The sequence below is a fragment of the Protomyctophum bolini genome (genome assembly GCF_963924005.1).
Source record: "Protomyctophum bolini genome assembly, chromosome: 12".
NCBI classification, from domain to species: domain Eukaryota; kingdom Metazoa; phylum Chordata; class Actinopteri; order Myctophiformes; family Myctophidae; genus Protomyctophum; species Protomyctophum bolini.
In genome coordinates, this window is record NC_137873.1 from 946,187 (window position 1) to 970,357 (window position 24,171).

The following is a 24,171-nucleotide window of genomic DNA, read 5'->3' on the forward strand; positions in this document are numbered from 1 at the left end:
GGACCCACAACTGACGTCCTGTCCTGTCAGCTGCCTGTTCAGAACACCCTTAATAAACGTCTCACTCAGGACTCACCTATTGTATTATTAATAGACCTTTTTAACTTGTGATCATATGTGTTCATTTTACATGATTGCTAATAGTAGCCTAGTAGTGTGTAGTGTAGATAATGTAATATCAATCTACATTTGGACAAGCTTCTCTAAAGTAGTTTCATACAAATGTTGAACCCCATTTACAGCAATATTTTTGTTTATGAATTAATGCACAGTAGTTCATTAAAAAAACGAGTTTTATCATTGTAATTCAGATTAGCGTCAGACGACTGACCTGGACTAGCTGGTTTATCTGGCAGGCTCTGAAATGACAAATGCTTATAGTATTTGGATAAAGACAGAACCGTTTACTTGCAGCTGGTGTACTTGGTCACAGCCTTGGTGCCTTCAGACACGGCGTGCTAGACCTCATGGGGCAGTTCCTTTACAAACAGCTACACATTACATTACTTTATAAATACGGTAGTTGCTATAGTACAGGGGTGGGCAATTATTTTTTAAGCCCTCCAAATATTTTGGAGGGCCGGGCCAAAAGGCTGAACTTAATTATGCATAATATCACTTTTATTTTTTATATAAAAAGCAGTAAATGGCCATTTATGATGACGTACAATAAGTGTGCCCCTCATTTCACATGGGTGTGATTTGTACTTGCATGCTTGAGACGTTTCCTTTCCCAGTTAAAAACTATGTTTTTGTTTAAGTTACAAGTCATGTAAATACTAGCATTTTATTTTAACAATGAGATGATATTGTTGATGTAGATGGTTTTGTTATGACTTCTCCTCTGCATGCTGTAGTATTTAGATAGTTCTGTTATGACTTCTCCTCTGCATGTTGTAGTATTTAGATGGTTCTGTTATGACTTCTCCTCTGCATGCTGTAGTATTTAGATGGTTCTGTTATGACTTCTCCTCTGCATGTTGTAGTATTTAGATGGTTGATCTGTTTTGACTTCTTCTCTGCATGCAGTAGTATTTAGAATGGTTCCGTTATTAGTATAGGACCTGATATGTATGCACTTAATTTAGGAGAGAATATCGCAACTGTTCTTGACTAATATAAACCCAGCGAACAACTTGGGAACTGTGAACAATTCTCTATCTGGGGCGAAATACCCGAAAATTAATATGCCCTTTTAAAAATGGCCGCTACTTCAAACATGGCTCGATTTTCTAAACCGTTGGAGCTACAGATGTTCTGAGGTGCTAAAAATGTTCAGAATACTGAGACAGCAACCCTCATCATAGTGGCCAAATCCAATATCATCTAAACTTTAGATGGTTCTGTTATGACTGTGTAACAAGGTTACACTTGTAGTTTATTTTTATGTTGAAATCCCACCAAATCTGTATTCCTTTCAGTCAATGTGAGAAGCCCCTGATTGCAGCCCGCAGATCGGGGCGGGGCTTCTCCTAGGAGGAGTGGGCGGGGTTATGGAGGAGGAGTGGGTGGGGTTTTGAGAGGAGTGGGTGGGGTCACCCCCTATGGTTACACCCAGCCCCTTGAGTGAAGGGTACAATACTTATTACATTATCAATGTTTATAAGTTAAATACCGAAATTAAACTAAAAATAATTACGTATAAATTAGCCTATATTTTATTTAAGACATAGTAAAAATCGCTAATCAAAAAATCATAGGCTACTACTGATTAAAATTCTTAGTAATAATGAATGTTTATAGTTTAATATAATATCAATACCGAAATTCTTTATAGGCCTAAATGGTAAATGGTGCATTTATATAGTGCCTTTATCTAAATAAATCTAAATCTATCTAATCTAAATCCTGATATAAAAAGCTTGTTTCATGGTAGGCCTACAATGTCTTATAACAATGGAATCAGCATGATATAACGTAATAATGGAAAATTCCATACAGATGACATCAATAGTCCCATAATAATAATACTAATACTACTACTACTAATAATAATAATAATAAAGTTGTGCAATTGCTATAGTCTGGCAACCAGATTATTGCCCACTCACAATATGTTGCGTATTGAGATAAACACGCACGCGCGCACGCGCACACGCACACGCACACGCACACGCACACACACACACACACACACACACACACACACACACAAGCTGTGCCTATTGTAGAGCAGCTGTATATCAAGGTGAGTTACTGTACCAGTGCGGCAGTGCCAGTGTCTGTTTACTATGACAAATGAAACACTTTAGTCTGTCTGTATACACTATGTAGGCCTACACTAATGTTTTTAATGCGACTGTACATTTTTTTTATTGTGTTGTGTTATGAATACAAGGGACCTCAGACATCTTGGCACCTTTTTTGGGATGACTGGATCCTTGATAGTACCTTCTAATTCTAATCTTCAATATGATTTAATTTATAGCACTCTGAGAGTCCCTGTGAGTGACAAGTGCAATACAAATAAAATATGAACAACAAATTACCTCTTATAGTGACTTATGTACTCACTGTATAATGGATTTTAATGCATTTTAAGAGTGACTATAAAGCATTATAAAATGATTGCAATGTCTTACAACTATGATATTTAACATAGATAGAAACTGTCATTACACAATGGTTTGTGTTATGAGTGCGTATAGAACTGTGTTATATGCATTTCATGATGCATTTATACTTGGCCTTATAATGATTTATAACACATTGGCTGGATGTACAATTATAGAACGCCTTTATCCAAGGCTCTTTACATAGATTGTGCATTACGTTCACCCATTTACACATGAGGAATTAAACTGCAAGGCACTAACGTTTCAGTGTCTTGCTCAAGGACACTTCGACACTAACTCTAGCCCGGGTTTGAACTGGGAACCTTGTGGTTGCCATCTAGCCATCCACGACAACAATGTGTTATAAATCAGTATAAGGCCAAGTATAAATGCATCATGAAATGCATATAACACAGTTCTATACGCACTCATAACACAAAACATTGTGTAATGACAGTTTCTATCTATGTTAAATATCATAGTTGTAAGACATTGCAATCATTTTATAATGCTTTATAGTCACTCTTAAAATGCATTAAATCCATTATACAGTGAGTACATAAGTCACTATAAGAGGTAATTTGTTGTTCATATTTTATTTGTATTGCACTTGTCACTCACAGGGACTCTCAGAGTGCTATAAATTAAATCATATTGAAGATTAGAATTAGAAGGTACTCATCAAGGATCCAGTCATCCCAAAAAAGGTGCCAAGATGTCTGAGGTCCCTTGTATTCATAACACAACACAATAAAAAAATGTACAGTCGCATTAAAAACATTAGTGTACATAGTGTATACAGACAGACTATAGTGTTTCATTTGTCATAGTAAACAGACACTGGCACTGGTACAGTAACTCACCTTGATATACAGCTGCTCTACAATAGGCACAGCTTGTGTGTGTGTGTGTGTGTGTGTGTGTGTGTGTGTGTGTGTGTGTGTGTGTGTGTGTGTGTGTGTGTGTGTGTGCGCGTGCGTGTGTGTGTGTTTATCTCAATACGCAGCATATTGTGAGTGGGCAATAATCTGGTTGCCAGACTATAGCAATTGCACAACTTTATTATTATTATTATTAGTAGTAGTAGTAGTAGTATTAGTATTATTATTATTGGACTATTGATGTCATAATCTGTATGGAATTTTCCATTATTACGTTATATCATGCTGATTCCATTGTTATAAGACATTGTAGGCCTACCATGAAACAAGCTTTTTATATCAGGATTTAGATTAGATAGATTTAGATTTATTTAGATAAAGGCACTATATAAATGCACCATTTACCATTTAGGCCTATAAAGAATTTCGGTATTATTATATTATATTAAACTATAAACATTCATTATTACCAAGACTTTTAATCAGTAGTAGCCTATGATTTTTTTGATTAGCGATTTTTACTATGTCTTAAATAAAATATAGGCTAATTTATACATAATTATTTTTAGTTTAATTTCGGTATTTAACTTATAAACATTGATAATGAATAAGTATTGTACCCTTCACTCAAGGGGCTGGGTGTAACCCCACCCACTCCTCTCAAAACCCCACCCACTCCTCCTCCATAACCCCGCCCACTCCTCCTAGGAGAAGCCCCGCCCCGATCTGCGGGCTGCATTCAGGGGTACATGGTCAATGTTATTCTATTCCAATACCTGTACTGTCACTTTAAGACTTCACTGCAGTCGAGAGTTAATGACGTACAGGTATGTTTATTTTGTTGTGTTATGCATTCATTATTATTGGTATGTTGGAACTGGCGTTCCTTTAATTGTATTGTCATTGAAACACTATTATTGCTGTGAATAATAGTGATGATACATAATGTACATGTAAAATGTATATTAGTCAGTTTATGCTGGACTAACTGAGGGGAGGTCTGTTGCTGAACCCTGTACAGTATATGGCTGCATATTCACTGCATATTGTGCATTTATTTTCTGACGTACAGAGTAAAGAATCATCAACAGCAGCGTGTGGTCCCTTCTCTTCTGTCCATCAACACAACACAACACTGAGAGTTAGCGGATGTGCAGTCAAGAAGACTGACAGAACACACCCGATACAAATGCATGCTGTAGTATTTAGTATAGCATTATCTAATAGAAAAGTGTCTGAAAAAAACTCTTTAAAGAAAATGTGGGTGGCTCTTAAAAGAGCCTTTGGGTTGTTGGTAGATTAGATTAAAGTCGGCGTTATTAACCTCCGAAGCCGTACAGAGTGCGTCCCTGTCTCTTCAGAGCATAGACAACATCCATGGCGGTCACGGTCTTTCTCTTGGCGTGCTCGGTGTAGGTGACGGCGTCACGGATGACGTTCTCCAGGAACACCTTGAGGACACCGCGGGTCTCCTCGTAGATAAGACCGGAGATACGCTTCACTCCGCCACGGCGAGCAAGACGGCGAATAGCGGGCTTGGTGATTCCCTGGATGTTATCACGAAGCACCTTGCGATGACGCTTGGCGCCTCCTTTTCCAAGACCTTTACCGCCCTTGCCTCGTCCTGACATTTTGAGTAGAAGTGTAGTTGAAGATAGAAAACTGAATGATTAGAAAGCTCAGAGCCTTGCCTATTTATGTGTGTTCTGAGGACGTAAGGGAGGACAGGCACAGAGAGAGCTACGTGGGCGTTGCCAATGTGCACCCCCCCCACCCACCCACACACACACACACACATACTCCTCCCCCTTGGTCACATCACCCATTTGTTTTTACAGTAATATTGCTATTCAACTCTATAATCATATAATTGCTGTTATGTTTTCCACTCCAATATTGCTTTCCCTGTTTTTATTGGTTTTATTCCTTGGCATTCATCTTATTTTTAACTCCCTAATAAAGTAGATTTTACATGTTGCTTCTTCTTGCCCCTCATGTGTAAAGTGTATTTGGGTGAGTACCCAAATACACTTTACACATGAGAATACACTTTACACATGAGGGGCAAGAAGAACCTGAGAAAAGCGCTACATAAGTTTGAGATATTATTATTAAATATCACATTTTATTATCATGCAAGAGACAATAAAGACAATAATTTATATGTAAACATTTGTAGAAACCCTTGGAAAGCATAAATAATAACATTACATGACTTCATGGCTTATTTTCCTATGCTGTACTCTCGATAATTCTAAATACTACAGCATGCAGATGAGAAGTCATAACAGAACCATCTAAACACTACAGCATGCAGAGGAGAAGTCATAACAGAACCATCTGAATACTACAACATGCAGAGGAGAAGTCATAACAGAACCATCTGAATACTACAACATGCAGAGGAGAAGTCATAACAGAACCATCTAAATACTACAGCATGCAGAGGAGAAGTCATAACAGAACCATCTAAATACTACAACATGCAGAGGAGAAGTCAGAACAGAACCATCTAAATACTACAACATGCAGAGGAGAGGAGGGCCGCTAATTGGGGAACCCTAGTCCTTTATTTTATTTATTTGGAACTACCGTATGTCATTGTACACTATTCAAAATTGATTTGAACCAAACTGATTCATGGTTTATCAGTGTGAAGATAAATGCCAGATTAGAACTGGCCTTTTAATAATTGCGTGGTGTTTGACTTCTAACAAACAGGTATAAAGTGCCTGCTGCTCACATGAACACCATTATAGTGAGGATAGGATACTCTTATAAAACAATGTGGTTGGCTCTTAAAAGAGCCTTTTGTGAGTATAAATATGGAGCAGACAGTTTACTTCTTTTTGGGCGCTGCCTTCTTTGCTGCCTTGGGTTTGGCAACCTTCTTGGCTGGAGCTTTCTTGGCTGCTGCGGGCTTCTTAACCACTTTCTTGGGGCTCTTGGTGACCTTCTTCGGGCTTTTAGCTACTACTTTCTTTGCGGCAGGCTTCTTGGCTTTCTTGGGTGATTTCTTTGCGGCTACGGGCTTCTTTGCTACGGCCTTCTTGGGCGATTTCTTAGCCGCTGCAGGTTTCTTAGCTGCAACGGGCTTCTTTACTTTGACTGCTTTCTTAGCTGCAGGCTTCTTTACCTTCACCGCTTCTGCCTTGTTAATCTTGAAGGAGCCAGACGCGCCAGTGCCTTTGAGCTGGACCAGGGTGCCTTTAGTGACCAGGCTCTTGACTGCGCTCTTAACACGGACCTTGTTCTTCTCCACATCGTAGCCGCCGGCAGCCAAAGCCTTCTTGACCGCAGCGAGAGACACACCGCTCCGCTCCTTGGAGGCGGACACGGCCTCGACGACCAGCTCAGCGACGCTGGGGCCGGTCTTCTTGGGTCGGGGAGCTGCTGCTGCCTTCTTCTTGGCTGCCTTGGCCGGAGCTGGAGCTGGTGCTGGAGCGACTTCTGCCATTATTCTCTCGGATAGTAGATTGCTGTTCCTTCTCGAAAGTAAACTCCCACAGTGTGATGCTGAACGCTCTGAAGGGGCTGGACTTAAACGCCACATGAGAACCATCTAGACTCAACATACACAGCAGCTCTTCTGTAGTATCTTAATGTGACACTTTTGTGTTTTCTCCTCAATTAAAACATCATATAACTATCTACTGGGTATATTATTTAATGCAACAAAGAGCTGATCAGTTAACACACATGCTCCTTTTTTACATTAATACATCTGATATGAAAACAGCACTCTAGTTTTTAAGTTATATGATAAAAAACACCACCCTTCCACAGTCCGACACAAGTGTTTCCTATCATTTGTATTCTAAAACAATTTAAACTATGATAAATTGACAATGATACTCAAACTCCTCTTAGCAGACATTCATGGCGACGCAATAACATAAAATATACTTTTGTTTTGTCTTCCGTTTTTCTATAAAAAGAAGGTTTTCTGACACAAGTAAACACACTCCAGTTGACAACAGCATGGTGGAGTTGATACCACATTCCAATGCCAGAGGTTGTAATACTTTTGTGGTCAAAAACGTATTGCTATCAAAATACAAAAAATATGTTTTCATCTTCAATCAACTGCAGGTACATTATGTATTTGGTTATGGCAAACATAAGCTACACTGATACACTACTTCCATGCGTGATGATGTGAGCAGACAAATCTGACTTTGGAACATGATGTTGCATGTTGGCTTGCATTATTTTACTTAAACTGGTGTGTACAGTAGACTATACCTTTGTAATAATACAAAAGTATTTGTTGTAGTGTCACATTATGGACAACATGGAGACTATAATGTATTTTATGGACACTACTTCATATGTCTTCTTTTCAGAGCCACCCACACTTTCTTTCAATATTTATTCAGTGTCATGATCAATGAGGCCAATAATTAAGTACTTATAAGTAATCCGTTCTCAACAGTGATATCAAAGTACATTATAGTAGTAATGGATGGATTCATGACAGAGGTGGCAGTGCATATTTAGGTGAGGTGACTCTGAGACAAGCTTGGTTAAGGCCTATTCATAGTCTAGAATTTGGGTGGTGAGGTGACCATGCCCCATGCCAGACTGTGAAGAGTTGGAGACCATATGACACTTGCTCATAGAAGACTGCAATAGGTCAAAAGCAATCTGGAGCAAGATGCACGATATAGGCGTGAGGGTGCCATGTCACAGGGACATTTTGTACTGTATTTTTTAAACAAATTAAAACTGAACTTAAAAAGAGAAAAACAATGGACCTGAAGAGACTGCACACGCACTTAAACTGGCCCACTTTGGCACTGTAGGGTTAGTAGTAGTAGTAATTTTAGCACAGCCCAGACAAATGTACTTTGTAACGTATGTATATATATTTTTTGCCCTTATTCTGCCACAGTGAGTAGTATTCTGATGTGAGGACTCACAGTCGCGGTATGTCTACATGTTTTATACTTTTAAATGTTTATACTGAGTGTGCGGTTCTGGGGGTGTTGTTGCATGCCAGCGGATAGACACACATGGCACCAAAGCATGGTGCTATTTGTTGGCGAGTGGCGAGACCTTCAGAACAGCACATGCAAGTGCAGGCATTTGGGCGTTGGGGGGTGCTGCGGATAGTATACATGGCACCCAAGCATGGTGCTGTTTGCTCGCGCTCTCTGGCGCCTAAAAGCCTATTCATAGTCCGGATTTTCGGTGGTGAGGTGACCACCGGAGCTGAAATAACGCTGAGCGGCGGTGAGTAAAAACAGAGAGAAGGGCTGGAGCGGTGGCGGTGGTTTGCTCTTCACCGCGGCTCGTGACGTCATGTTGTAGTAGTTCAGTGGTCACCTAACCACCGAAGATCCAGACTATGGGCCGATTCATACTCCTATTTTACCGCTGTTTCGGCGCTGTAGTGCCGAAATGATTTCGGCTCGTCAGAATTTTTCAGTAGCACCGAAGAGCCGACTTTAGGACGGTACCCGCCCCCCCGAACCTCAAATGACGTCAAATTGTAGGCTCTACAGCGCCGAACCGACTTTTATTCGGCTCTAAAATAGGAGTATGAATCGGCCCTATGAATAGGCCTTTATGGTTATGGAGCCTCACACAGCTGGACTCAAGTTAACATTAAGAAATGAATGCAGTGATATGCAGATCAAACTGTTTTCATTCTCCAGTATTGCATGTGTCAGTTCAACATAAGAGGAGTAAATCTAAGGTTGTGATTCCCCCCCCCCCCCCCCCCCAGCGATGCTGATTAATAGCAGAAAAGCAGATCTACAAGATCACACAGAGTCACAGACTTGCAGTATTGTTATTATTTGTGGGGAACAAGCCCCATCTATGTCGAGCCTTTAGTCAAGTCAAGTCAAGTCACCTTTATTTATATAGCACATTTAAAAGCAACAGAAGTTGACCCAAAGTGCTTTCCATATCAAAATGACATCATAAAATACAACATTAAAATAAACGTTTAGGAGCTGAAGGCAATTAGTGTGCACGTAAACAGTGTGTCCTAAACAGTTCTGAGTGTTTGTGTTAACACAAACATTGAAGACGAGGACATACATTGTGATTGGCCAGAATGAGATGATGTATGATGACGTATAAGAGCGCCCCTCAATTCACACGGGTGTGATTTGTTTGCATATTCAGTATTCTAATGTCATTTCACAAATGTTTCCTTTGCTTGGTGTTGTGTAAAACACATTGAATTGCCTTGTTGAAATAAAATTGGCTTTGCCTTTCATAGTAACCCAAAAAAGTGATTATTACTTACAAATTAATGCTGAACTAATGATAATAATTTCATGTGAATGGGTGTCTGAGATAATTAATAGTAAGGAGCACACACAGGTAGCAGTTTTAATGACTTATTATAGCCTTCACACAATGATACAGTATTTGTATTGTTTTATTGTGCAAAGGCATTGATGAATAAACACAGAATTTTAACGTGCACATGTGAGTTAGTCAAATTTTCTCAGCACACATTAACAAATGAATAATTGTCATTTTTGGCCCATTGTTCAGTTAGTTAAAAGTGCATAACTAGTCAATATCAAAGGATAATAGCTCTTTAAATAACACATTTGGTGGCTCTTAAAAGAGCCGTTTTGGGGGTGTGGCAGTGACAGATGAGTTTATGCACGTTCTCCGCGGATACGACGGGCCAGCTGGATGTCTTTGGGCATGATGGTCACCCTCTTGGCGTGGATGGCACACAGGTTGGTGTCTTCAAACAGACCGACCAGATAAGCCTCTGCGGACTCCTGCAGAGCCATGACGGCGGAGCTCTGGAAGCGCAGGTCGGTCTTGAAGTCCTGTGCGATCTCCCTCACCAGGCGCTGGAAGGGCAGCTTGCGGATCAGCAGCTCGGTGGATTTCTGGTAACGACGGATCTCCCTCAGAGCCACTGTACCGGGACGGTAACGGTGAGGTTTCTTCACTCCACCAGTCGCCGGCGCGCTCTTACGAGCTGCCTTGGTGGCGAGCTGCTTCCTGGGCGCTTTGCCCCCGGTGGACTTACGCGCTGTCTGCTTAGTTCTGGCCATTGTCTGTTCTATGTCAAGAAGAGAATAGAATGACTAAGCAGAGCAAACTGCTGACTTTATTAGCGCCACGGAGACGCCGTCGTCCTATGATTGGTCAGTGTTCTGAAACCTCCTTGTTTGGGGAGGTACCATGCATCACTGGCACCGATTGGAGGAGAGCTCTTTACACACGTCAATCTGACTGGGACTGCTGTAATATAGCTAATAAATACTATGGAATACCAGTTTCCAGCAAACTGAAACAAATAATATACATGCATTGCTCTATGACACGGGGCATATAAATAAACATTTCTACAAGAGCACTCAAAAGGTTAAAAAGGCAGTGTTGGATTGCAGTGAAACTGTACGCGCACGCACACACACACGAAGGGCATTTGTTCTAGTTTGCATCTCCATGGACACCTTTCCTTTTGTTACTAAACACAAGGATGTATGTGTGTAAAATACGTGGTTATCTCTTGTCTTAATGCATAATTAACCCTCATTTACGTACAAAATATTAATGTGGTCAATCTTACATGTAGGCCTATGTGCTTTTGGCACAGAAGTGATGATTGTGGACTAGAACTAAAACGTGTCTTGCACTTGAATATTATATGCAGGCACTGAATGTATTATGTCAGCTGGGGTTTCTTAATCTTATTTACATGTGGTCTGTTTGTATGGTTCTTAACATTTTTCTCTGTAAAGCAGTTGTACTGACATGTAACTTGTCGCAAAAAGGGAGCAAACTGCTGCATTTTATCTCACTAGCTCTGAGAGGCAGCAGTGCAGCACACACACTTTCAGTGTTGTTGAAGATGTGTGGTCAGGAACCTCCCTATTTGGGAAGAGTCAGAGTTTACACTGGGAGGAACCGATCACTCCACTAGCAGTGATTGGTGGGAAACTCATACACACTCAGCCCGCGCTCTCATCCGTCTCTATGATTGGTGAGGCGCACAACCCCACACTATACTTTACTAAGGCAAGCTGAATATATAAAACGTCTCGCACGCCTCTACCCCAGTAAATTTCTTCGAGTGCTTATTATTCTACAAAACCAAAATGAGTGGTCGAGGCAAAACCGGAGGAGCCTGTCTGGAACAGTCCAGACAATATAATCTTAGTAATATGTATATATATCTTTTCTGCCTTATCCTGATGCGAGGACTCCCTCTTTGGACATTTTATATATTTATTATTGTTTGTACTGAGTGTGTTGCTCTGGGGGTCTTGTTGCACGCCGGCGGATAGTCACACATGGCACCAAAGCATGGTGCTATCTGCTGGCGGGCGGCGAGGCCCTCAGAGCAGCACATACAGGCGCAGGCGCTTGGGCTTTAGGGGGCGACGCGGAGAGTACACATCGCATCAACGGATGGTACTGTGGCGCTCGCGCCCCCTGGCGCCTAAGTGGCTGTGAACTAAATGTTTTTGATGTATGTATTGATGATGTTTTATGTATTATGAGGTATGTAATTTGATGTGATGATTTTATACATTGACAAGCAGCATATATGTTTGTATGGATTTTCAAGTTTCGATATATGTATGACTTGTAACTGTGTGGAAATTTAATAAAATACTTTAAAAAGCAAAACCGGAGGACTGGAAACTGGAAACTAAACATCAATTGCTTAAAAAATCTAGAGTTAATACAGAGTGTTAAAAATGAGATAAGTAGAGTGAAGGATTTAAGAGTTCTTACTGAATCAAATGTCGAATTATGGGAAGAGATGAAGAGATGCGTAAAAAGGCAACTCATTTTAAAATGTAAAGATTTAAATATAGAACGAAATAAAGCAAGAGTGTCTGACTGCAGGGCAGGTTGATCGATCAAGAAGTCTCTGCGAGGGCGGGGTTAGTCAACGGGGCGGGGTTAGTCAACATCAACCAGAGTAGAGGAAACACAAAAACGGAAACGGAAACAGATAAACGGAAACAGAAAAGGGCGTTCCCTTGTTCCCTCCTCACTCAGGGACTCGGCCCCGTGGGTCTCGTGCCCAAGTGGGGGTCCGCGGGGGTCCGCGGGGGTCCCCGGCGTATCTCGGCCGTCTCTGGTCCGTTTTGAACGGGGGGAATCTCGTTGCGACCGGGCCGCCCTCAGGGACTCGGCCCCGTGGGTCTCGTGCCCGGGTGGGGGTCCGCGGGGGTCCGCGGGGGTCCGCGGGGGTCCCCGGCGTATCTCGGCCGTCTCTGGTCCGTTTTGGCCGGGGGGGATCTCGTTGCGACCGGGCCGCCCTCAGGGACTCGGCCCCGTGCCCGGGTGGGGGTCCGCGGGGGTCCCCGGCGTATCTCGGCCGTCTCTGGGCCGTTTTGGACGGGAGGAATCGTGGGCCCTATTGTAAACAAGTGTAATGCTTATGGCAGCAGTTCCCAAAGTGGGGTCCGCGGGCTAGGGGTATGCGACGCATAGCCAGGGGGTACTCAAGCTGACAAAAAAAAAAAAAATCATGTGTGTGTGTGTGTGTGTCTGCCCAGTGTCTGCCCAGTGCCTCCCCAGTGTCCGCCATGGTGCCTCCCCAGTGTCTGCCCAGTGGCTCCCCAGTACCTCCCCAGTGTCCCCTGAGTGCCTACTGCCTCACCACTGTCCCAGTGTGACCCTGAGTGCCTCCTCAGTGTCCCCCTGAGTACCTCCCCGCAGTGTCTCCCCAGTGCCTCCCCAGTGTCTGCCCAGTGCCTCGCCAGTGTCTCCCCAGTGCCTCCCCAGTGTCTGCCCAGTGCCTCCCCAGCGTCCCCCCGAGTGCCTACCCAAAAGGGGTACCTGGTCCAAAAAAGTTTGGTAACCCCTGCTTTATGGTGTCGTCCACTCAATGTACTGTAATTCTGCAAACTGCATGTTAATCAATCTATATATATATATTGTAGTGACTTTTATAATATATATATATATAGAGAGCCTAATCACAGACTGCTGGACATTCACTGGAGAGCACTCCAGGCATAAGGTTGAGCAACCCTTTTGTGGTCCCACCTGGTTTCTTAGGAGGCACTATCAATAAAGTCTCTTCAATAGTTTGTTCCACAGTAATTCAACAATCTGGATGGATAATAAATAGGTTGTTTGGTCATAGTAGTAACTTAGTAAGGACTAAGGAGTAGTAACATATAGCCTACACTTGCTGCAGTAGGTGTAAAAGATATGCAGTCACCTTCACTCTGCGCTCCAACAATATCACTACCATGTGAGGTATGACAGCAGTTGAGCCAAATAAGTCCATACTAATTATCCATAATGTATAAATATGGATAAGAGTTCAGGACAGACAGGCCTTTTCGGGGAGGTTAGATGGTTAACTTAGATGTTTAACTGCTCTTCTGGGGTCATGTCAAAATTGGTTTCTACGTCCTCCTAAACTCAGTAGGCCTATGGGGACCAGGACAATTCCGGCTGTCTGTTGGTGTATTATGTTGGTCATGTCCATCTATGGTACATGGTGGTACAGTATATTATAACATTTTTTTCTTTTCAATAATTGTTACCTATTAAAACCCGGCTATAACCCACTAACCCTACGATGTGGTTTTGCATATTCAGACTATTACCCCAAAACAGTATGTATACTCACTCTGCTTCTCTTCTGAAACTGGCAACTGCTATCACATTTGATCACTCCTGGATGTCAGACTATAACACTTGTATAAACCAATGAATAGTGTGACAGTGCTTTAATCTGTGGGCACAATTATGGAAACTCTGTATACAATACATATTTTGTGATTCAAAGTAACGTCTAAATGGTTTCTACATCTTCATAAACACTTACTACACCGTTACACTACACTATACTATTACACTTATCATAGTTCATGGTATCATATTACACGTGTCATAGCAGCCTCCACCCACCTGCGAGGTACCAACATGGACTTCCAGAGCAGTACATGGACCTGGGAGAAGTGGCAATTCAATAAAACAAGCAGAAAGCCTGCAACACTGCATGTGTTTGGAAACAACAATAGAGCCACAACATAGTGAAAACCTTTTATCCTTTTCTTTATTGCTTAAAGAATACAACTTTGTAATCAAATGAATGTGTATCAATTACAACCACGTTATCTATGTTTATATTAAGGGTTTACCACACAGTCGCATTGCAAATGTTTGATAATACACCAGAGGTGGGCAAAAGAACAAATTCAGCCCAGATAAAGCATTTTACAAAGTAAACATCCTTAACATTGTGTACATTTGCTTGGATGCACTCTGCAGCCAAGCAGAGCAGTACGGGCATCTGGAATGGGTAGAGGGCTCAGAAGGGCTGGGCGCCTGAACACTGTGCATCGCGGGGCTGGCAGACTGACCACTGTGCATCGCAGGGCTGGCAGACTGAGGAGGGCTGGACAGCTGACCTGAATAGAGTTTGCACTTCGGCAGGTGTTTTCTCATCGCATCAGCCCTTAAAAGGGTGTTCTTACACCGCAGGGACAATGATAGTGTGCCTGAGATGTATCTGATCTGCAGTTAAGACAGCATCTAATGATGCGCAGATCTAGAGGGAGGGGAGACATACAATATGACAAATTAATATACAGTATATAATATACACACACAGCACCAACTCATTCTTACATTTCAAATGTACTTAAGGGGAGATCCATCCTTCATAGACCACTGGCAGTCACTAGACTGACTCACTGACTGAACACACAAATTGCATGCGTTGCAGAGATGGAACCTGGGTGAAATGAGTGCATGAATAACACACCCTGCCTGGCCAAGGCCAACAGTCTGAATAAGTCCCAATGTCAATTTGAAAGATAATGAAAATGCCTCCTCTCTACAGTACATCCAGACATACATCCTAAAAATAAAAAACAAGCTTATACATACCTTCAAAAGCGATTGCAGTTTTAATATGAGCAGTGGTACAGTGTACAGCAGGTTGTACATTGTTTGAGCTGTACAGACTCATTTGCGGTCAATATGGAATGATGCATCTGTTAATAAAAAGAAACAAGACAATTTTAACAATTACACTGAATTTGCAGAGCAGATAATCTACATCTGTAGACAGGCATTAAGTCCATAGATCTGTCAATTTGCCTATGCTGTAACAATAACAGTAATCTTTTTTTTTAAGTATTAAACTAATAAAAATGATCCATCATTTAACAGACCTCACAAATTAAAATAATATGTCACCAGAAGCAGGGATGCATGTTGTATGCAGCCATGCTAGCTGCTGCTAATGAATAACCTAACACTTTGGCTACATGTTTAAGAAATTATTTCATATTTATGTCAGACATGCTCTATGTGAAGAGTTTTCCTGTGTCATTAACTAATTTCATGGAACATAACAGCTAACAAAATAATGCAAGTGCATGTTACAAAAACAGAATATAAGGGGGAAAACGAACCCGTTTAACTCCTAACGCTAGGTGCATTAATGGTAGTTTAGCTTCATAAGTTAGAATCGGAATATTGCTTGTTGTGTTATTACTCGAGTGTTAGCTACCGGTGTATCCTTTGTATCTGTCCGGTATTTAGCTAAGAGGCTAAGCTACTCGAGCAGGCAAGAAAGAAAAGAAAAACAAACTCATTAACTCCTGTTCATAAGGCTATAGTTTGCACTGCAGAACGTTTACATTTATATTAAGTTATACTTATAATATTAATATTGTCTTGCTGGTTTACGTACCTTGCGGAGGAAGAACGAGAAGAGTCTGGAAAGTGGAAAGAACTGCAGCAAACGGGCTGTAATATAAGTAACCCAATAGTGTAAGTGGTGCCAGATTTTGCAACAGAAATGTTGAAAAGAAGCCACTCAACAAATTGCAACAGATTAGCTCATTTAAATCTAATGTTCATCAACTGTTTGAAAATAGCAGAGCTAGAAGCATAGCAGCATATTAAATTAATAATAATATTAATAATAATACAAATAACGATAATAATACAAGTCGCTTATAATAAGCGGACATGGCATGCGGACAACAACAAGCTCCCATGGACCGCCCCCACCCTTGCAATACTTCCTGATCAATGCCCTCCCCCCTCGCAGAGACTTCTTGATCGATCAATCCTGCCCTGCAGTCAGACGCTTCTCAAATAAAGAGTATACTAAACTAATGCAACTATATGTTGAACTCAAATGTAAAAGTAGCCCACTATCAGAACATGATGAAAATAAATTAGACGACATTACTAGCACTTTGAAGATTTTTAATAATGATTATTTTAATGCAGCTAAAGTACAAGCAGGCTTCGATATGGACGAACCAGCAAACATACGAAAAGTTATAGAGAAATATAAAGAGAGACAGGAGTTTAACTGTATAAATGCACTGACCAATAAACATGGTCAAATTGTAAATGATGATAATGGAATAATGGAATTGATTGTGGAACATTTTAAGGAAATGTATTGTGGTAACAGAGTTGCAGTCCTACACAGCTCTCTGTGCTTCCTCCAGTGCAGCCGCCTACCCAACCTGTCCCACAAATCAGAACTATACAAACTATACAGTCTCTGTACAGGCTGAACAAACCATATAGGCTGCACAAACAAAAGCAAAAGGAAATAGGAGCTGTACATACAAACTTGATACAAATCAAGACCAATACAGTTGTACCACAAGACACAAATATCAAATGTGGATTTCTAAATATTAGATCTCTACGCAAAAAAGGAACATTAGTCAATGAAATTATATCAGACAATTGTCTTGATATATTTTTTCTGACTGAAACTTGGCTAGGTGAGCAAGAATATGTTAGCTTAAATACAGCCACCCCACCAAGTCACACCAATGCACATATACCTAGAGACAATGGGAAAACTGGAGGTGGAGTGGCTGCTATCTTCAATACAGGCCTAGCAATTAGTCTTAGAGCTAGAGCTACATACAAATCATTTGAAAGCTTGATTCTCAACCTTTCACACACAAGCTGGAAATCAATACAGCCGCTGATAGTCATTACAGTGTACCGCCCCCCCGGCGCTTACACACAATTTTTATCAGAGTTTTCAGAATTTCTATCAAGTCTAGTTCTCGAGTCTAATAAAATCATCATAATTGGTGATTTCAATATTCACGCGGACATAGGAACTGATAGCTTGAATAGAGCGTTCATCTCATTGATTGATTCAATCGGTTTCTCTCAATGTGTAGACAAACCTACACACATTCACAACCATACCCTTGACCTCATTCTGGTCTATGGTATTGCAATAGAGCACCTCACAGTTTTTCCAGAAAACCGTGATCTCTCTGATCATTATCTGATCACCTTCGATTTTACATTGATCGATTATACACCACTGGACAAAAATGTCCTTGGCAGAAGTATATCCGAGAGCGCTGTAAGCAAATTCAAGGAAATGGTTCCATCAGCCATCAACTCGGTATATTTCAACAAAATAGAGGACCTTCACACATATAGTTCTCATCAACTCGATCAACTTGTTGATAGTGTCACATGCTCATTTCAAACTACGCTAGACTCTGTTGCTCCCCTGAAAAGGAAGGTAATAAAGCAACAAAGGCTAGCCCCATGGTACAACTCGGAAACTAGAAACCTCAAGCGAACGTCTCGCAAACTCGAAAAGAAATGGCGTTCAACCAAACAGAAAGAATCATGTATAGACTGGCAGAATAGCCTCAAAATATACAAAAAGGCTCTCGACACGGCCAGAGCCACTTATTATTCATCCCTAATAGAGGGAAACAAAAGTAACCCAAAGTTTCTTTTTGATACTTTGGCAAAACTGACAAAAAGCCGTGATTCCACGGACCCACGGATTCCTACGACTCTCAATAGTAGCGATTTCATGAGGTTCTTCAATGGCAAAATAGAAACTATCAGAGATCAAATTGATCTACAACTACTCTCGGCTCCCACTGGACTGCCACCAAATATGGTGGTCTCAGAGGTGGCCGCAGACCCAAATATATTTATGGATAGTCTCTCTCCAATCGAGCTCTCTGAGTTCACTTCAATGATATCTTCTTCAAAATCAACGACATGTACCCTGGATCCAGTTCCGACTAGATTACTCAAAGAGGTCCTGCCTCCGGTTGGTACATGCCTACTCAATATGATCAATATGTCTTTGGTGACAGGCTACGTGCCACAATCTTTCAAGGTAGCGGTAATCAAACCTCTACTCAAAAAGCCTACTCTTGATGCAGGCATTCTAGCTAGCTATAGACCTATATCGAACCTTCCGTTTCTCTCCAAAATTCTCGAGAAAGCGGTCGCCAAACAGTTGTGTGACTTTCTACAAAACAACAATATATTAGAAGGCTTTCAGTCGGGCTTCAGAGCTAACCATAGCACTGAGACGGCCCTGCTGAGAGTTACAAATGACCTCCTGACTGCAGCAGATAATAACCTCCTCTCCGTACTGGTGTTGCTGGACCTTAGTGCTGCATTCGACACTATTGACCACCACATTCTGCTACAGAGACTGGAACATCTGGTTGGCATCAGGGGTGCCGCACTGAAATGGTTCGAGTCCTATCTGTCTGATCGTTTTCAGTTTGTAGAGGTCAATAATGGCTCCTCTACACGTGAAAAGGTCAAATACGGAGTCCCACAAGGCTCTGTGCTTGGACCAATACTCTTCTCTTTATATATGCTCCCTCTGGGCAACATCATCAGGGAACACTCCATAGATTTTCATTGTTACGCAGACGACACTCAACTATATCTATCGATGAAACCGAACGAAACGGACCAACTAGTCAAACTTCAAGCATGTCTTAAAGACATAAAGAGTTGGATGGCAGGTAATTACCTGCTCCTCAACTCTAACAAAACGGAAGTTATCGTGATCGGCCCTAAGCCCCTGAGAGACAAGTTGGTCGATGGGAACTTTTCTCTAGATGGCATTACTTTGGCCTCCAAGGCCACTGTGAGGAATCTGGGGGTTACCTTTGATCAAGACTTGTCTTTCAAATCTCATATCAAACAAATCTCAAAGAATGCTTTCTTTCACCTGCGAAATATTGCAAAGGTCAGGCACATCCTGTCCAAAAATGACGCAGAAAAACTTGTCCACGCCTTCGTCACCTCAAGGCTGGACTACTGCAATTCGCTATTATCAGGCTGCCCAGGCAAGTCTCTGAAAAGCCTACAGTTAGTTCAAAATGCTGCGGCGCGTGTGTTGACAGGTACCAGAAGAAGAGACCATATCACTCCTTCACTGGCCTCCCTACACTGGCTCCCGGTCAAATACAGAATAGAGTTCAAAGTTCTTCTTCTCACTTACAAAGCCCTCAATGGTCAGGCACCACAATATCTCAAGGATCTCATTGATCCCTACAAACCAAATAGAACAGCAGTGCGTTTGCAATATGCAAACATGCTTACTGTTCCAAAAATATCAAAAGTTACAATAGGAGGCAGGGCGTTTAGGTCCCAGGCACCGCAGCTGTGGAACCTTCTCCCGGCTTCGGTCCGTGGGGCTGACACGCTCTGCACATTCAAGACAAGGTTGAAAACCTTTCTCTACGACAAAGCCTATGGCCAGACTTGTCTCCGGGTCTAGCTGGATACCATGGTCGTACATTGTTGTGTGGGTTTGTCTCCCAGCAGTACTTGTAATATACACTATATAGGCTCCAGTAAGGCCTGCCACTAATCCAGCATCCGGGGAATCTCTCCCCGGAGTCTCTTTTCGTCCTCCCCGTCGCAGTTCTGTGGACCTCTAATATTAACCCCCAACTGACTGCCGAGTGTGACCGTGGATCAGGCCTCTTCATGGAGCCCACCAGAAGTGTGACCTGGACCCGGCCTCACAGAGCTCGACCTGGACCAGATGTGGACCAGACCCCTCCACGGAGCCCACCTGCCTATTCTCTGTCTTTTCTCTCTGTCTATCTCTCTCTCTCTCCCTCTACCCCCCCCCCCCCCCCCCCCGACACGGTCGAGGCAGATGGCCGCCCACCCTAGAGTCGGGTTCTGCCTGACGTTTCTTCCTAAAGGGGAGTTTTTCGTTACCATTGTCGCAATGTTGCTTGCTCTGGGTGGATCTTTGTTGGTTGTAAAGTGTCTTGAGACAACTTGTTGTGATTTGACACTATAATAAAATTGAATTGAATTGAATTGAATTGGTGATGGTACTTTGTTGGATGCAGAGGCCTTTTTATCAGAGGTGAAAAAAATAGATGGAGTGCACTTTGACACACTCCTGGGTGATTTCACAAGCGAGGAAGTAAAAAAAGCAATTTCTTTGTTAAACCGAGGGAAGTCTCCCGGCCCGGATGGCCTACCCTCCGAATTTTATCAGGTCTTTGCTAACGAGCTTGCTGATATTTTGGCCTCTGCATTTAATGACGGGTGTTTTAAGAAGTCAATGCATGACGGGTTTTATCAGGGTACCATCTCGATGATTTTTAAAAAAGGGGATGAAAAAGATATAAATAATTGGAGACAGATCACACTAACTAATATAGAATATAAGATACTCGCCAAAATCATAATGATAAGACTAAATACAGTATTAAACAAAATAATTGAAAAAGAACAGACATGCGCCATTAAAGGACGTATGATGTGGGACAATTTAAATAGGATCAGAGAGATGATAAACTCACGTCATGAGCCTGGCTTTTTTATTGTTGGCTTTGACCAAAAGAGAGCTTTTGATTTTGTAAATAGAGAATATTTATGGGGTGTTTTAGATAAATATGGGTTTCCACAGGTATTTATAAAAATGGTTAAAATGTTGTATGCAAAATCTCAGGTGGCGGTAAAAGTAAATGGAAGGACGTCTAATTACATTGACATAAAGAAAGGGGTGAAACAGGGCTGTCCGCTGAGCGCAGCGCTCTACGTTCTGGCCATCAGCCCATTACTAAATAAAATAAAAAATGATAACCGAATACAAGGAGTTCGGATTAATAGAACGGCAGCCAAGGTGTCCGCATACGCGGACGATGTAACTGCCTTTATAAAATCGCAGAGAGAACTGGATTATGTCAGAGAACACTTCCACCTCTATGAGCAGGTCGCGGGGGCCAAGCTAAATGAGACCAAAACGGAATGTATTTGGATAGGAGAGGAGGATCGGAGGCCGGCCCTGCTCATGGAGGTGAAAGAGGAAATGAAAATACTTGGCATTTTCTTTGCTAATAGGGACTGTGCAAAAAATAATTGGGACAGAAAAGAAATGGAAATACATGCCGAAGTTGAAAAATGGAAAGTTAGGGACACAACTTATAAATCGAGAATAGAGATTGTAAAAACTTTTATTTTGTCAAAGTTATTGTTCCTGGCCACCATTTTTCCGCCACCTGAGAAATGCATAACAAGAATTAATAGGATGTGTGTACGTTTGATTTGGGGAAACAACCGGGAGGTTGCCAAAAGGATTTTTATGTTTAAAAGTGTCAAAGAGGGAGGCCTTGGCGCAATGGACGTCGGCAGCAAAATAATGATTGCATTCTGTAAAAATGTGGCTAGGGGCATTCTGTGTGGAGCAGCTTGGGTAGGAGACCACAAAACATGGAGAAAACAGAGGGGCAGGGGCAGACTGTCACTGCCATACTATAAACTGGCATATGGGGACTTTACCACAAAACATAGCAATTTAAACATTAACTGGGGAACCCAATCAAATAAAATAATATATAATCTAATAAGTAATATGATATATGGAGGTATGGTACTTTTTAAACACTGCTCCTTTGAAGAAAGTAAAAACCTAGTAAATAATTTTAACAGTGGCCTCGTCACTGGGAAGATGCAGGACGTTATGTGGTTAACTGCACATGGTAGACTTCCGACTAGAGCAGTGGTTAAATGGAGCTGCTTTGTAACCACAACGGAATGCCCCATGCCAGACTGTGCAGAACTAGAGACAATATGGCACTTACTCGTAGACTGCAAGAGATCAAAAGCAATCTGGAGCAAGATGTACGATTTAGGAGTGAAGGTGCCGTGCCACAGAGACATTTTGTACGGTATCTTTAACTGCAGAAAAGAAGATTATGATATATTTTGGGTTTGTATTTGTGTGACAATTTTTAGGATCTGGATAACTCGGTGCAAAATGTCAATAGACCACCTAGTAATTGATGCAAACACTGTGTTTAAACATATTAAAACGGAACTTAAAAGGAAAAAAACAATGGATCTGAAGAGATTGCACACGCACCTAAACTGGTCCACCTTGGCACTGTAGCCTGTCTGGAACAGTCCAGACAATATAATATTTGTAACGTGTATATATCTATATATCTTTTCTGCCTTATCCTGATGCGAGGACTCCCTCTGTGGACATTTTATATATTTATTAAATGTTTGTACTGAGTGTGTTGCTCTGGGGGTCTTGTTGCATGCCAGCGGATAGTCACACATGGCACCAAAGCATGGTGCTGTCTGCTGGCGGGCGGCGAGACCCTCAGAGCGGCACATACAGGCGCAGGCGCTTGGGCTTTAGGGGGTGACGCGGGGAGTACACATCGCATCAACGGATGGTACTGTAGCGCTCGCGCTCCCTGGCGCCTAGGTGGCTGTGAACTAAATGTTTTTGATGTATGTATTGATGATGTTTTATGTATTATGATGTATGTAATTTGATGTGATGATTTTATACATTGACAAGCAGCATATATTTTTGTATGGATTTTCAAGTTTCAATATATGTATGACTTGTAACTTTGTGGAAATTTAATAAAATACTTTAAAAAGCAAAACCGGAGGAAAGGTGAGGCAGAAGGCCAAGACCCGCTCATCCCGTGCCGGGCTCCAGTTCCCCGTGGGTCGTGTCCACAGGCTGCTGCGTAAAGGCAACTATGCCCAGCGAGTCGGTGCCGGCGCCCCGGTCTATCTGGCGGCTGTCCTCGAGTATCTGACCGCTGAGATCTTGGAGTTGGCTGGAAACGCTGCCCGCGACAACAAGAAGAGTCGTATCATCCCCCGTCACCTCCAGCTGGCCGTTCGCAACGACGAGGAGCTCAACAAACTGCTGGGTGGAGTGACCATCGCTCAGGGCGGTGTGCTGCCCAACATCCAGGCTGTTCTGCTGCCCAAGAAGACCGAGAAAGCCGCCAAGAAATAAACCTTCATTTCGACTGCCCAAACCCCACAAAGGCTCTTTTAAGAGCCACCCACTGTTTCTATATGAGGGTCATTTCTGATATCTTCCACATTATATAAATGTATCAATTAAGCTATTTAACATCCTCGTTAATTCCTCTAGTATTATTTAAATACGTAGTAGTAAAATGAACCTATTGTCTCTAAACATTGAGGCTATGAAGAGATTACAATTATACATTTATTATTTAAAGATTGTGTGCCATGCTTGCAGCTGTTTTGACACACATTGGCCTATGACAGACCTTTTAATGAAGTCTTATTTTGACAAGCTTCTTTAAAGTTGTTCATACACAAATACCACTTACAGCAATCATTACCTGGTACTTATAATTAAAACAAGCCTTGTATAATCATTCAGCGTCAGACGTCTGACCTGGTTTAGCTGACCGGCTGTGAAAAGGCCATTTGCTTAGTGTTTCGATAAGATCTTCAGTGAAGTCAAGATATGAAGAAATTAGACGAATTATATATATTTTTTAGATCATGTGCCATGCTTGCAGCTGTTATATTGTGTATATTTTATATACGTTTTAACTTGTGGATCATAATATGTTCATTTTACATGATTGCTAGTGTAGTAGAGTAAATTAAATTAATTTCAACAGGCTTATGAATTAATCTGCAGTACTATTAAAAACTTTACATGCCCAGTATTA

General features: G+C 41.8%; 4 protein-coding genes and 1 long non-coding RNA gene across 5 annotated transcripts; 1 reads left to right on the plus strand and 4 right to left on the minus strand.

Moving 5' to 3' along the window:
• Positions 1-4,755: 4,755 nt before the first annotated feature.
• On the minus strand, positions 4,756-5,067 carry LOC308325323 (histone H4; the record flags this gene model as incomplete). Its single annotated transcript, XM_080777812.1, has 1 exon — positions 4,756-5,067. One exon carries the CDS (start codon positions 5,065-5,067, stop codon positions 4,756-4,758), a length of 312 nt encoding a protein of 103 aa, XP_080633938.1.
• Positions 5,068-6,204: 1,137 nt separating this feature from the next.
• Positions 6,205-6,893, minus strand: LOC308324909 (histone H1-like; the record flags this gene model as incomplete). Its single annotated transcript, XM_080777254.1, has 1 exon — positions 6,205-6,893. The coding sequence occupies one exon, from the start codon at positions 6,891-6,893 to the stop codon at positions 6,276-6,278; it is 618 nt and encodes a 205-aa protein (XP_080633380.1). The 3' UTR covers positions 6,205-6,275.
• A 3,169-nt stretch (positions 6,894-10,062) lies between these two features.
• LOC308324916 (histone H3.2) lies at positions 10,063-10,473 on the minus strand (the record flags this gene model as incomplete). Its single annotated transcript, XM_080777262.1, has 1 exon — positions 10,063-10,473. The coding sequence occupies one exon, from the start codon at positions 10,471-10,473 to the stop codon at positions 10,063-10,065; it is 411 nt and encodes a 136-aa protein (XP_080633388.1).
• A 3,965-nt stretch (positions 10,474-14,438) lies between these two features.
• LOC308324937 lies at positions 14,439-15,375 on the minus strand. The gene is made up of 2 exons (XR_013964976.1): positions 15,293-15,375; positions 14,439-14,951 (listed from the first exon to the last, which is right to left on the minus strand). It is a non-coding gene; the product is annotated as an uncharacterized lncRNA (long non-coding RNA).
• A 7,407-nt stretch (positions 15,376-22,782) lies between these two features.
• Positions 22,783-23,474, plus strand: LOC308325389 (histone H2A-like; the record flags this gene model as incomplete). The annotated part of the gene is made up of 2 exons (XM_080777876.1): positions 22,783-22,856; positions 23,105-23,474. 2 exons carry the CDS (start codon positions 22,783-22,785, stop codon positions 23,472-23,474), a joined length of 444 nt encoding a protein of 147 aa, XP_080634002.1.
• Between the last annotated feature and the right edge of the window lie 697 nt (positions 23,475-24,171).